The 13,413-nt window shown below is 39.5% G+C and overlaps 1 protein-coding gene across 16 annotated transcripts in view; it reads left to right on the forward strand.

Moving 5' to 3' along the window:
* The window catches only part of LOC101172039 (ryanodine receptor 3), a 115,827-nt gene that overhangs the window by 61,168 nt on the left and 41,246 nt on the right, over nucleotides 1-13,413 (forward strand). For all 16 annotated transcript variants that reach the window (XM_023951503.2, XM_023951507.2, XM_023951508.2 and 13 more), the window contains 14 exons: nucleotides 292-439; nucleotides 675-877; nucleotides 964-1,138; nucleotides 1,482-1,690; nucleotides 1,774-1,973; nucleotides 2,099-2,165; nucleotides 2,245-2,405; nucleotides 2,500-2,665; nucleotides 3,186-3,272; nucleotides 3,620-3,846; nucleotides 3,956-4,757; nucleotides 6,084-6,284; nucleotides 8,151-8,253; nucleotides 9,665-9,796. In XM_023951503.2, coding sequence (XP_023807271.1) covers nucleotides 292-439; nucleotides 675-877; nucleotides 964-1,138; nucleotides 1,482-1,690; nucleotides 1,774-1,973; nucleotides 2,099-2,165; nucleotides 2,245-2,405; nucleotides 2,500-2,665; nucleotides 3,186-3,272; nucleotides 3,620-3,846; nucleotides 3,956-4,757; nucleotides 6,084-6,284; nucleotides 8,151-8,253; nucleotides 9,665-9,796 — 2,881 coding nt within the window. The remainder of the gene's footprint in view (nucleotides 1-291; nucleotides 440-674; nucleotides 878-963; nucleotides 1,139-1,481; nucleotides 1,691-1,773; nucleotides 1,974-2,098; nucleotides 2,166-2,244; nucleotides 2,406-2,499; nucleotides 2,666-3,185; nucleotides 3,273-3,619; nucleotides 3,847-3,955; nucleotides 4,758-6,083; nucleotides 6,285-8,150; nucleotides 8,254-9,664; nucleotides 9,797-13,413) is intronic.

A 13,413-nucleotide genomic window follows, 5' to 3' on the forward strand; every position in this document is an offset into this window, starting at 1 on the left:
TATTTTAAAAACCTGTAGTGTTTGGAAGCCTGGATTTAGACATCACTTGTCATGATTCAGTTTTGCCTGTGGCAACATTTTAAATGAAAACTTGCCAAAAAATAAACATAATGAAATGAATAAAGACGGCGCCCTAAGTAGTCATTTAAAATAGAAATAACTTATTTATTTACAGAGTGACATTATGCTAATGAAAATGGCAGACAATCTGAGGCACCAAGAGCTAAAAGGCAACACCAAGTGTAATGGCAGCAAACACTACATTTCCTGAGACTGACTTTCTCTGTGTAGGATGTGAAGAGTAAACGAAACCCTCGCTTGGTTCCCTATTCACTGCTGGATGAACGCACCAAAAAGTCTAACAGGGACAGTCTTCGGGAAGCCATCCGAACTCTTATCGGATACGGATATAATATCGACCCCTCTGACCAAGAAGGCGGTGAGCTTTTACTCATTTAGCTATGCCTGTGAAAACACGCTGAAGCAAAACTGAAAAAGCGTGTTGTAAGAGGCTGATTTTATTCAACTTCAGCTAATTTTTTAAGCTTAATGTGGGTTCTTTTTCCCACCGCATTTAACTGTGTCCCTTTGGCAAAACCTACATTTCTGGGAATCATGTATTTGTTCAGAGGATATTCTCACTTGGTTGGCATCTATCCTTTCCTCCCTTGCAGGACAAGCAGCTGAGAGGCTCAGCATCGATAAGATTCGCTTCTTCAGAGTGGAGAGGACGTACGCTGTGAAGACTGGAAAGTGGTACTTTGAATTTGAGGCAGTTACAGGAGGAGACATGAGAGTTGGCTGGGCCAGACCTGGGTGTAAGCCAGATGTGGAACTGGGTACAGATGAGCTGGCTTTCGTCTTTGATGGCTACAGGGTGAGCGGTCAAGCACTAAAAGTCACAACTTCTTGCAGTTTTCATTCTGTTTTATTTTATTTCTGCTATCATGGTTTCTGCACAAGGGCCACTGCCTGAACATGGGCAGCCGGATGTTCGGGCGCTGCTGGCATGCCGGGGACGTGGTGGGCTGCATGATCAACATGGCTGACAAGTCTATGATCTTCACTCTTAATGGAGAGATCCTGATTACCACCAAGGGCTCTGAACTCTGCTTCACTGACTTTGAAACTGACGATGGTGAGAAACAACATGTGTAAATGTGACTTCGACTAGACGAAGGTCTGGGAATGTCAGCCTGATGAGGTGATTGTAAAAACGTTTGCTAACCATAATAAATCCCCTGCTCCTCTTTTAATAAAACCGTCACATGTGGAGCAGGGAGCTTTAACCTAGAATGACCATGCTCTGACTATAAGCAAGAAATAAGTGGCTCTCTGTAACAAATTTGCCCTTATTTAATGTGACATATGTAAATTGCCTTTCTGGAAAAGTTGAATTGATTTTTTTCCCTCTTGCACAGTGTCTGTTCTTACTACTGCTCTCTCCTGTTTATCACGGACTTCCTTTGGCCGTCTCCTAGGTTTTATTCCGGTCTGCAGTCTCGGTCTGGCACAAGTTGGTCGCATGAATCTGGGGAAAGATGCCAGCACCTTCAAATATTACACAATGTGCGGCCTGCAGGAGGGGTTTGAACCCTTTGCTGTCAACATGAACCGGGAGGTGACGATGTGGTTCAGCAAGCGTTTGCCCACCTTTGTCAATGTGCCAAAAGACCACAACCACATTGCAGTAAGATGAAAGGAAAGCGACACATTTGTTGATTCTTTAAAGTTAAAAGTTAGTCATGCTTTGAATATTCTTTCTCTATGCAGGTGACCCGGATTGATGGCACGGTCGATAGCCCCCCATGTCTTAAAGTCACCCACAAGACATTCGGCACCCAGAACAGTAATGCAGACATGGTGTTCTGTCGCCTCAGCATGCCTGTGGAATTCCACTCCTTCTTTAAGACCAACCCTGTTGTAGACATGAATGGAGTTCATGACGAAGATGTTCTAAAAGTTAAACACAGGTGCTAATCCATTCAGAACAGCAACTCTGGGCTTTACCGCAATATTCATTCTGTACTACATCTTAACTTAATTTTATAAAAAACAATCAGCTTGGATTTAATGGATTTCATTTGGTCTTTTACAGATATCCTTTAAGATCTGTGAGGCACAGTGACGAGAGCAGACGGGTGGACTACAGCAGCATCACCACGGTATTCACTTGCTTTCTGGGAGTAATTTGCTATTGCAAATATTTTGATTTCAACTAACCCTTTTCTGTTTTTAATACAGTACTACCACTCAGTGAGGATCTTTGCTGGTCAGGATCCTGCCTCTGTCTGGGTTGGATGGGTAACCCCTGACTACCATTACTATAGCAATAACTTTAACCTCAGCAAGAACCGGACGGTCACTGTAACTCTGGGTGATGAGCGTGGACGCGTCCATGAGAGGTAACCATTCTCTAGTCTAAAATGAAATGTAACTCTCTAGTTTGCTATTTGATAAAAAAAAAAAAATACCTATAATTCCTTAAATATCTGTCAGTGTGAAGCGGAGCAACTGCTACATGGTGTGGGCCGGTGATTGGACCAGCGCTGCTCACTCCTCCAGTCGCAACAATGTGGACATGGAGATAGGCTGTCAGATAGACTTAGCCACCGGTTTGGTGACTTTTACAATCAATGGCAAGGAGATTTCCACATCCTACCAGGTACCAGCTATAAACAATCATTTTATCACATTTTAAGGTAAAAGACTTTCAGGTTTTCTGGACTAAAAATGAATTTTTTATATATTCCATCAAACTTGGATACTTATCCATAAACACCTTTAAATATTATCCTGTCGCAAAACACAACTTGACTTCCAAAAATGTGATCACAAATTTGGGATTTCTAGTAAATATGCCCAATCCATCTGATAAATTGACTGCATTTCAGGTAATTTACATCGACAGCAACTCATTCTATTTCAGACCTGCAATTTGCAGAAACTTCAAGAGCTAAGCTTTGCTTCTCAACTATTTCTAATCACATGCTGTCTCTCTTTGGAAGCCTGATTCCTGCCTCATGCTCCCACCTAAAACACAACAATCATCAAGAACACACAGACACATTAGCATTTTCATGACTCATCATTGAGCTGCTTCACGCCAGACTCACTTTTCTTCCTTTTATGCACTTAATTTGTATGAACCTTTAAAATAACGCTCTGGTCTGTCTCGTCTTCAGGTCGAACCAAACACAAAGCTCTTCCCTGCCGTGTTTGTGCGACCCACCAGTCCCAACCTCTTTCAGTTTGAGCTGGCCAAAGTAAAGGTAGAGAACTTCATTTGTGTTAAAATGTTAAAATGGAGGCTAGACTCAAAAATAAAAACACATTTTAACGGTATCTTCTTGAGTTCCTTCATTCCGTCTGACAGTATGAAACCTTCACACTGGAAGTTTGATAGCTAGAAACCTACCAGCGGCAAAGTTATTGGGGTTATTTGATCACACAGTCTTTATCAAAATACAGTGGCAAAAATGTGTCATTTTTTAAAATAATAAATAATAAATACTATTAAAATTTGTTTTGGGCATTTTTCTATTTAGAAAGATATCCTTTAATGATTGATGTATTCAGAAATCTTTACTTATTGTCTACATTTGTTTGTTCTCTTTAGAATGCCATGCCTCTGTCATCAGCCATCTTTAAGAGTGAACACAAGAACCCGGTGCCCCAGTGCCCACCGCGACTAGACGTTCAGACCATCAATGCTGTGCTTTGGAGCCGCATGCCCAACACCTTCCTCAAAGTGGAAACGGCCAAAGTCAACGAGAGGCACGGCTGGCTGGTTCAGTGTGTGGAGCCCCTGCAGATGTTGGCAGTACACATCCCAGAGGAGAACAGGTTTATTTATGCACTTTTTCTTTGGCAATAAAAGCAGGAGTGAAAATCAAAAAAACATGTTCATGCAGATCAATGATGACATTCAAAATGTACTGTTTCCATTGAAAAGGTGTGTGGACATCATGGAGCTGTCGGAGCAGGAGGACATGAAGAGGTTCCACTACCACACCTTAAAGCTCTACTGTGCCCTCTGTGCCCTGGGAAACACTCGTGTTGCCCACGCACTCTGTAGCCACCTGGACCAGTCCCAGCTCCTGTACACCATAGACAATCAGTACCTGTCTGGTATGTTGCGTGAAGGCTTCTACAATCTTCTGATCAGCATCCACCTGGAGACGGCTAAGGAGGCTCGGCTCATGATGAAAGACGAGTTCATCATTCCTGTCACCCCAGAAACTCGTTCCATCCGTCTGTTTTCAGATGCTTCTAAGAAACATCTCCCTCCAGGGGTGGGGCTTAGCACCTCCCTAAAGCCCCGCCTCAACTTTACCCCACCCTGTTTCATCAGCACCAAACGGGATTATCTGTACAGTCCTCAGATCCCGCTGGATGCTTTGAAGGCAAAAGCAATTTTAATGCTGACAGAAGCTGTTCAAGGAGGTGGGCATCACATTCGAGATCCTGTAGGTGGCGGTGTGGGGTATCAGTTTGTGCCAATCTTGAAGCTCATTAGCACCTTGCTAACAATGGGAGTGTTAGACAGTGACGATGTTCAGAAGATTCTGCTGCTAATTGACCCGAATGTGTTCAGAGACATTTGTGAAGGAGTTACAGGAACAACGGACAAGGAAGGACTGACAAGGACAGAGGAGAAGGCAGTGGAAGCTGGAGAAGAGGAAGCAGGAAAAGAGATGAAACAGCCAATGAAAGGACTGCTGGAGAAAAGATTACCAGAACCTGTTAAAAGACAGGTAATAATAGATTGTTCTGACAATAGGGGTGCACAATATGAAGAAAATTTGCGATTTGATATCAATGATCAATATTGCGATTACGATATTACTTGTGTTACATAAACAAACAGAAAAACAACGCATGCTCCGTACACATTGGGCATATGATGCGCGTTCAAGAACGTGCTGAATGCGGGTTCTTGAACGTGCAATTAGGATTGGACTTTTGCTAACCTATACTAGCGTATGTACTCACAGTTGCAGAAAGCTTAGTGCGAAATGTCAAAGAGGTGCAAATGTAGTGAATCTTGCTTCAGGCTTTTTCTTTTTCACAACTGTATTCTGAAAGAGAAAGACTTGGTGTCATAGAATTCCAGCCAGGAACAAACCACAATTATTACCTTCTCCTTCATAATCACTTTTCAAACGGTTGGCACTTCTGCGTTTTGATAAAGATGCCACCCATCTGTCACTACTAAATCTGAGTCTCTGATTGGTCAAAGTTCAACTGGTTTAACTTATGACGTGCATTCACTGGCCCTAATGTTTTGTACGTAGAACCCGAAGTGAACTTAAAAACCTACCTAAAATGTACATTTACAAGCATTTAATTAGACTTTTCATTGAAAGTCCAACGTGTGTTTCTGAGCCCGAAGTGTATGTAGCATTATACATAATTTCCATTTCTCTGCAACAGTTTTATTTAAATAAAGTCAACTTAAAATTAATTATGCTGCAAGTTATCTCAGTAGGAGTCCGGTAAGAACTTGTATTTAGGAGAAACTCATCAAAGAAAAATAATTTGCTTTTCTGGTAGTACTGGCCAAAACAAATATGGACTACAAGTAAGAACAATTTCGGTGGTTTGGGGTTGGATTTTATTGAAAAAACCTTCCCAGTGACTTTTTTGTCTTCTTCAGAGGAGCACTGGGTGCTAAAGTAACTATCTTTTGCGTATCACACATGTTAATAATGCAATGAGGATAAATTTTCGATTTATTGTGAAGGCCTAATGGACACACATTTGATTAATCATAAAATTAGACGCGGAATAATGGTAAAGCAGCAAAAGTACATCATTAGAACCAATCAACACCAAATTCAGGGCTGATGACTGGCATTGTCCTCCTCTTAATCACTGTTGAGCTGTAATAAAGCCATTCAGAGGTCAGTCAAACATGAAACAGCCCGATCCTACATTGAAAAATAATCTTCTGGGTTGTAATGTACCTTTACAAATGGGATAAGGTGATGTCTAAGGGAGTTTAACTATTTTTTTTTATAACAATATCCCCTTAAACACAGCAGTTGTATAGTTTTGTTTGTCTCTTTTCTGCTCTTCAGATGTGCGAGCTGCTTCACTACTTCTGTGACTGTGAGCTGAAGCACCGCATCGAGGCCATTGTGTCCTTTTCCGACAGCTTTGTCTCTAAACTGCAGTACAACCAGAAGTTTCGCTACAACGAGCTCATGCTGGCCCTCAATATGTCTGCCGCTGTGACGGCAAAAAAGACCAAAGAGTTCAGATCGCCTCCGCAGGAGCAGGTGAGACAACACTCCTGCTGAAAGCACAGGAAGAGGTGGCAGGAGAAGATTTAAGCAACAGTCATCACAGGTTTTTGCCTTGCTGAGTTTTTGTTAATTTATATCAGGTTTGGTTCCGTATTTAAAAGAAAAACTTTGATTACAGACATTTAATGCAGCACTTTAATAGTTGTTGCTTTTTTTATTTTCCACATTTTCACAGTAAAACATGCTGCAAAATAGTTATAATGTGGAACAATCAGTATCAGGCCTAACTGTTCCAAAATGGTCTTTCTGTGCTTTCCAGTAAAATCCTGTTTTATGCTTATTGGTTTTAGCCTGTAATGTGGCGGTGGCAGATTGCTGCATTAGTTACAAAACGAGTCTATAATAAGTGACCGCAATAACACTGCGGGGTCTTGGCTTCAAATTATGCATGTAAGTGGATAAATGAAGGTCAGCATTATGTCATTTTATGCCATTTTCCACTCGTATTGTTAATTTCTCTTGGAACTGTAAAGGACCTATAAAACCACAGAGTCGTGCTTTGCAGCACAGGTGGCATATGTGTGTGTCCTAAAGTCCCAGAGGCACAATGACACTTTTAATGCCTTGAGCAGAACTCTGCTTTGCTATCGAGCGACACAGCATCCACCTCCAGCCTACGTCGGATGATAAACAAATTTGCTGCATAAGGGATGCACAGTTGAATGTTCAACTCATTGAGTGATACTTCATTGTGTCGTCCTGATATGTTGTGGCATTTTAAAGAAGAAATGCATATGATGATAGATCACTAACAGTGTTTATTAGTTGTTGTACATTAAAATATAAAGTGCATACCTTATCTTTAGATTTGGAGCATTATTCTCGAGAAGAGCTTTATGAGTTATTTTGAGCCAAAATGGAGCTGCACTGCAAGAATTCAATAAAACAAACAAAACACAACCCTACATGAGCTGGTGCCAAACCAGATGTCTTGTAACTGTCCTCAGAAATGACAGATCCCTGAGAATATAAAGTATTTTGGTCAACTTTAAAAGTAGATCGTCCCCATACTCATAAGGTATTACTGATACCTTTTCATGCATAATTAATATGATTTCCTTAAATTTCCCATTGATGCAAGCACTACTGAATAATTCCATTTTGGCTTTTGTGACCTGGAAAGCATGAAAGCTTTTTCTTGTTCAAGATGTTCCTCGATGACACCATTTGGCCAGACTGAGCGATGCTGTGAGGATAATTCCTCCAGTGCACCTCTGAGAGTTTGCACTCTCACTAAAGAGTGGTTCCTTAAGGAGACGGCAGGAGACCGATCTCAGCACTTCTCAGTTACTTTAACAGCCCGTTGTGTTGATCTTTGGTCTGTGAGTATGCGGGGGCCGGGCATTAACCACTGTTAAAGTGCTTTTACCTTTCTATAAATGCCAAAATGAGTTAACATCAGACTCGGTTGGTATCTAAAACCAATAAAAGACAAGATGATGGGAGATCAGGTGAGTTTCTGTAGAAATACTTTATATTTGGCTTTTAAGCTCCCAGGAAGATCTTTGTATTAGAAATCACAAAACCTTCTGACAGTTGTTTGAGCACTGCGACTAAGGGGTTAAAGAGCTTTTTTCCGAAGTTTTGTACACTTTCAAGAGGTTAAATATTAAGAGGAAATAATATTATAAAAAAACTTAACCACAGTTCAGTTGAACTGCACCTGACTCAATTTTTTTCCCATTTTCAATTCAACTTCAGTCCAGAAAGAAAAAAAAAAGCCTTTTTCGTTTGAAACTAGATGTAAGAAAATATTTATTGAAATGGATCCGCAATGAAATAGTTTGCAGATGTATAAAATGTCCCAGCAGCTTGATTTTGACTTCTCCTAAATTTCAGATAAACATGCTTCTTAACTTCAGTACGGGGGAGGACTGTCCATGTCCCACAGAAATCCAGAAGGAACTCTATGATTTTCACAACCAGCTGCAGCTTCACTGTGGTGAGACACACTTCTGACAAGTCAATGAGATACTTTATTGCTTTTTTCTTCTACTGTTTACCATCGCATGACCGCCAGAAGCAGTTGGAAGAGGCTTGGTGCAAAATGTCAAAACATGCAAATCTCGCAACCCCGGGCTTTTTCTTTCACAACTCTATTCTACATATGAAAGATTTGGTATCATTCCATCCAGGCACAAACTGCAAATATTAATTTCTCCACCATTATCCATTTATAAACGGTATGCACTTCCATGAATCAAAAGGGACGCCATCCATATCTCACTACCAAGTCGAAGTCTCTGATTCATCAAAGTTCAACGTGATTTAACCTTCAATGCACATTAAATGGCCATGCGTTTTGTTTGTAGAACTCGAAAACCATCTTGAAAAGTTGTGTTTCTGCGCACAAGAGTTGTGACAGCGGAAGCCCGAAACACAGACTTACACGTGTTTTCATTGGAAGTTGCCTCTTGAACATGTGCTACCAAGGGCGATGTGGATGTAGCTTAAAAGTTACTGGCAATATTTGATTTAAATGAAGTTAAACAAATGTGTTTGCCATTTTAATTTAGATTTTATTACAAATGTTTTAATGAATTAAATTAGGTCCAATTTTGATCTAATGTCATACGTAAAAGACTGGCACAGTCAAGTGAATCTCCTGTTGCTGACAAAATGGATGTAAAAAAATGAAGGATAAGGACCTAGAAAGGGCTTTTCCTTTAGATGCTCTTTGACTTGGGGGGCTGTTCAAACGGCTGTATTTCATTGCAGGAGGTGCTCCAGGTCAGTAAATCTAAAGCCATTTAAAGTTTTAAGGGTTAAGTGATGACTTGGCCCACATCCTTGACAGACTTAAATCCTCTTGAAAACTTGTGAGTTCCTTTTAGATGTGAGATTTACTGAGGAGGAAAGACTTAAGGTGTATTGGAAAAGCACTAAGGGTGCTGGTTGGTTGGTTGGTGATGGTTTATAGCGAGAGAAAAAAACAGGAAATGAGCAGACTTCATGGATGAAATAATGAATGAATTTTCTCTGTGTTTTGCAAGCTGCCAGTGTGTCAGCATGAACATAATTGCTAGTGCTTCATGAAATGTCTGTTTTCTCCCACCTTGTACTTCTTTCTGCATCTCAGCAGAGAATTTATAGTTCAATTCCTCTATGATTGCTCTGACATCTTGTTTTGAGAAATAATTAAATTGTCCAACCATCCGTGGCTGTATTGACTGAAAGACAGTCCCAGATGTGCCATATGGCACCAACCTGTCACAGCAACCTGCATAGAGAGAAACCAATAAAAAACAAATGGAAAAAGCAAAGATTCCTTACATCCTAGACATTCTGCAGGCGATGCCTGTGTTGCACCCACAAGCAAAAAAGCTGCACAGAGATCCTTTTCTGTTTTGCAGGAATACCCATGGATGAAGATGAGGACAAGCAAGACACGTCCATTAGAGGCCGTCTCCTAACGCTGGTGAACAAGATCAAAAGTCAGTCCAATAAGGTGGAGAAGCCCACAGAGAAGGAGCAGGCTGCACCATGTAAGAAAGCTGCTAGTTTCACCAATTCACTGCAAAAAATGCAGTTCTACCTTTTATAATGTAAATCAAATCATTATTTCAACAGAAAAGTGGAAACATGGAAGATAGGGACAATCACTGCATTGAGATATTTTTTTTCCTTTATAAAGCACATGTCCTACATTATAGTGTGTTTTATATAAGGCTCTATTTCCTTGATTTATCTTTCAGAAATGTATCAAGCACAAGTTGAATTTCCTTTTCGCCTGTATGCCTGTATTCCTCCTTTAGTGGAGATGCACAAATCTAGACATATAATGTAAATATACTCTTTCAAAATTGACACTGAAAAAGTTTTTAGCTTAAAAGATAAAAAATGTGGATAAATGGTAACTGTTACTGTCGCCCATACAAGATAAAGTTTGGTGAGCAAACACAGTGGTCATTTTATTGCTTTCAGAATTGATCATTACAAAAATGTTCAGAAACTTTTTTGAAAGTTTAAAACAGAAAAAAAAAACTAACTGTTAGGGTCGCCAGTTAAAATAAATTTATTCTAAATCAAAATTTAGGGGAAGGACACAAGGACTTCTGGTTTTGGCAGATGACGTCTGCAGCCAGGTCCTCTTCTTGCTTTAGTCTGCTCCTACCACACCTTGTGATCCTTAAATTTTTTAACCAACGAGTCCTTGGCTAACTGAAAATGCTCACACTATAATCACTTTCTGTTGTTTTTGTTTCCTATTGTGTACTATTGTGCGTCTCCTCGAAGCGAGGACTTATTTTATAGTTTTCTGATGTGTCAACATGATGTCAATTTTTTCAAAAGCTATTTATTGTCTGCACCATAAAAAAAGTTTCCCTCGGGGTTGTTTGAATTGAATTGAACCCTACAATAAACTATTGTGCTGGCTAAAATAGCAAAATAATATTGAGCCAAATTTTGTGTGCTTTAAAGCTTGAATCTAAAACAATCGGTGCAAATCCGATTTGCCATAGAAAACATTCTAAATTATTGAAATATAAAATTTAGACTTAGATCTTGTAGTTACAGCCTCATTTGTTTTGACATTAAGTTTTAGTTTTGGCAACTCTCATTAACTGAGGCATTTTCCCTCTATGGTAGTCTTTTGAACTCTATTTAAGTGGGTGTAAAATGCTTAGAATGCTGGCGTTTTTATTTCATTTCAAGCTTGTGCAGTCCTCTACATTTATCAAAAAGATATTTTGCAACTCTTTCATGATTTAAACTTCTTCACATTAAGGTGCAGGATTTCGTTTTATCACCGTAAAAACGCCTCGCTTCTTTGTTGTCTTTGATTTACTTGTGTGGCATTCACATTGTCATTTAACCAAACTCTGGTTCACTTTCAATCAATTTATTTTCTTTCTTCCTCAACTTTTACATTTGGCAAGACTATATTAACATAATCCATCAACATAAAATTACCAAATTCCTCCTGCTGCAGTCATAGATTTGATTCTGTAAAAAAGGGCTATCCTCTCAATTAATAGTCATTGGTCTTAACTATGATCCTGTCTATCTTCTAAATGACATCTGGCCAAAGGTTATTTTTTTGTGGACTTTCATTAAGTTCCAGAGAAATTAGAAATGCCTCAAGGAATGAAAAACCGTCATTTCTTGTTGCTACTAATAGCTGCATTAGTCAGAAATTAGTGTGTTAAAGCTAACTGCACTGGAAAAGTGCAGACAAACTGGTGGAAGGTAGAGACAGGAATAAGCAACAGCATTGATGTCTGGTTGGATTATAAAAATGTCAACATTTCTATGGCAGTAAGTGTGCAAAAAATAACCTTATTTATTCCATTTTATTCTTGCCTTGGAATGAAGTTGTCTGTGTAAAAAAGAAAAAAGAAAAATAGCTGTTGTTGTTTAATCTTAGGCCATATCTAGTTTTACTTTCACATACAGGGTGGCCGTGGGGTTGTAAGTCCACTCTAGTTTTATCAGTGGTAGATGCATTGCCACCCTGGAAGATAGAGTAGAGTGAGCACCATTTTGACCAGTTAAAACACAGGGAGAGCTCTGGTCACGTGATTCATTCTATGAAGAGTCACAGACATTATCAGAATGGGATTTTATAGTCTTAATGGCATCAAAATTCTGGTTATCTGGTTAACGGAAGTCTAAGTAAAAGTTTGCACAAAAACCTGAAAAATGATCCTGATCTGGTGGTAATGAAGGCAAATATAACTGCTTCTATCATCTGCAGACTATTAGCTTTGAAATACTTTATAAGTTCTCAAACCTTTGTGAAACTGAGACTATTGTAGTCTCATGTTTGCTTCGAACTAGGCATAGTGAAAGGCAAATCTTTCACAATGAGCCAGAAAAGATCTGTAGAGTTTAAATAAATGCAAATAAACTTTACATTCTGGTTTCCCTTTCCCTTGATCTCAGAATTGACAGCGTTTGGGAACTTCCAAAGTACTTGGAGTTACTTGCAGTTATGTAAAACATAATAATAAGGTCAATGACTTTAAAGATTGGTGTATTCGGGCCATAGATTTTGGGTGTATAGAACAGAAGAACAATGTTAGGTTATGTGGAGCATTGCTATGTCTGCTGGCTAAATACTAACCCTTAACCACCTTAAAACCTGTGTCATTTTCTTTGACATAGTTTCTGCAGAGCGGCAGAACTAGAAATGGAACTAGAAATTGACCTTGGAGTTGTGGGTGGGTCTGATGTCGTGGATCAACCCGACCCTCTTTCTTCCCCACAGCTGAGCAGCAAAGCTGAGAGCTTGGAGAAGGCAGCTTATGGTCCACCCAGCGTATTTTCTACATCACAAATATGATCTTTTTCAAACTATTTTTGTTTTGTTTTTGTCTGCTCCTTATGCACGACAATCTGAATAAAGAAAACTCAGAAATGCAATTTTGAGCTTAATTTTCTTTATCTAATGTCCTCCATTATAAGAAAAACGACACAAAAAAACCAAAAACACAATTTTAATCAGAGTGGGTCTCTAAAGAGCCATGGTATCTCTCTCCTGTACTGCTGCTGCTGCACACAGACAATTAATCACAGACGCAAATAAAGAAGGACACAAATAATTGTGGGATTCATTGATCTCCTAAAGCCCCTTGATGTCAAATTGGTTGCTGGAGCCTATCCTAGCTTCTGTTGGGCAAAGGCAGGGGTGCAGTTTGCTAATCCGTCGCAAGGCTACACAACCCGACATGCACATTCACATAGGGACAATTTAGGGTTACCAATTAAGTTTTAAAGCATGTTCATAGGTGGAGAACATCTATGCATGCACGAGGAGAACATGCAAACTCCACACAGAAAGGTCCCAGCCAGGATTCCAACCAGGGCCTTCTTACTGTGAGACAAGGGTGCTAAGCACTACACCACATGCAGCTCAGTCCCATCAAAAATAATTGTTTTTGCATTAATATATTGTTAAACTAATATCGTTCTCCCTTTTCTTGTATTATGTGAAAATAAACCTACAGTGTCTTCCTTAAAATGGGTTTATCCCGTTTGAATTATTCAAAGTAAGATCCACACACACACTGATTGATTAATAATTTATTTAGCTCACAGGAGCTTAAACTCTTAATCGCTGATCTTTCTTCCATCTTTATGCTTCACACTTATTTATTTA

Source organism: Oryzias latipes, chromosome 22 (genome assembly GCF_053564925.1).
Source record: "Oryzias latipes strain Hd-rR chromosome 22, Olatipes_Hd-rR_3.1".
NCBI classification, from domain to species: domain Eukaryota; kingdom Metazoa; phylum Chordata; class Actinopteri; order Beloniformes; family Adrianichthyidae; genus Oryzias; species Oryzias latipes.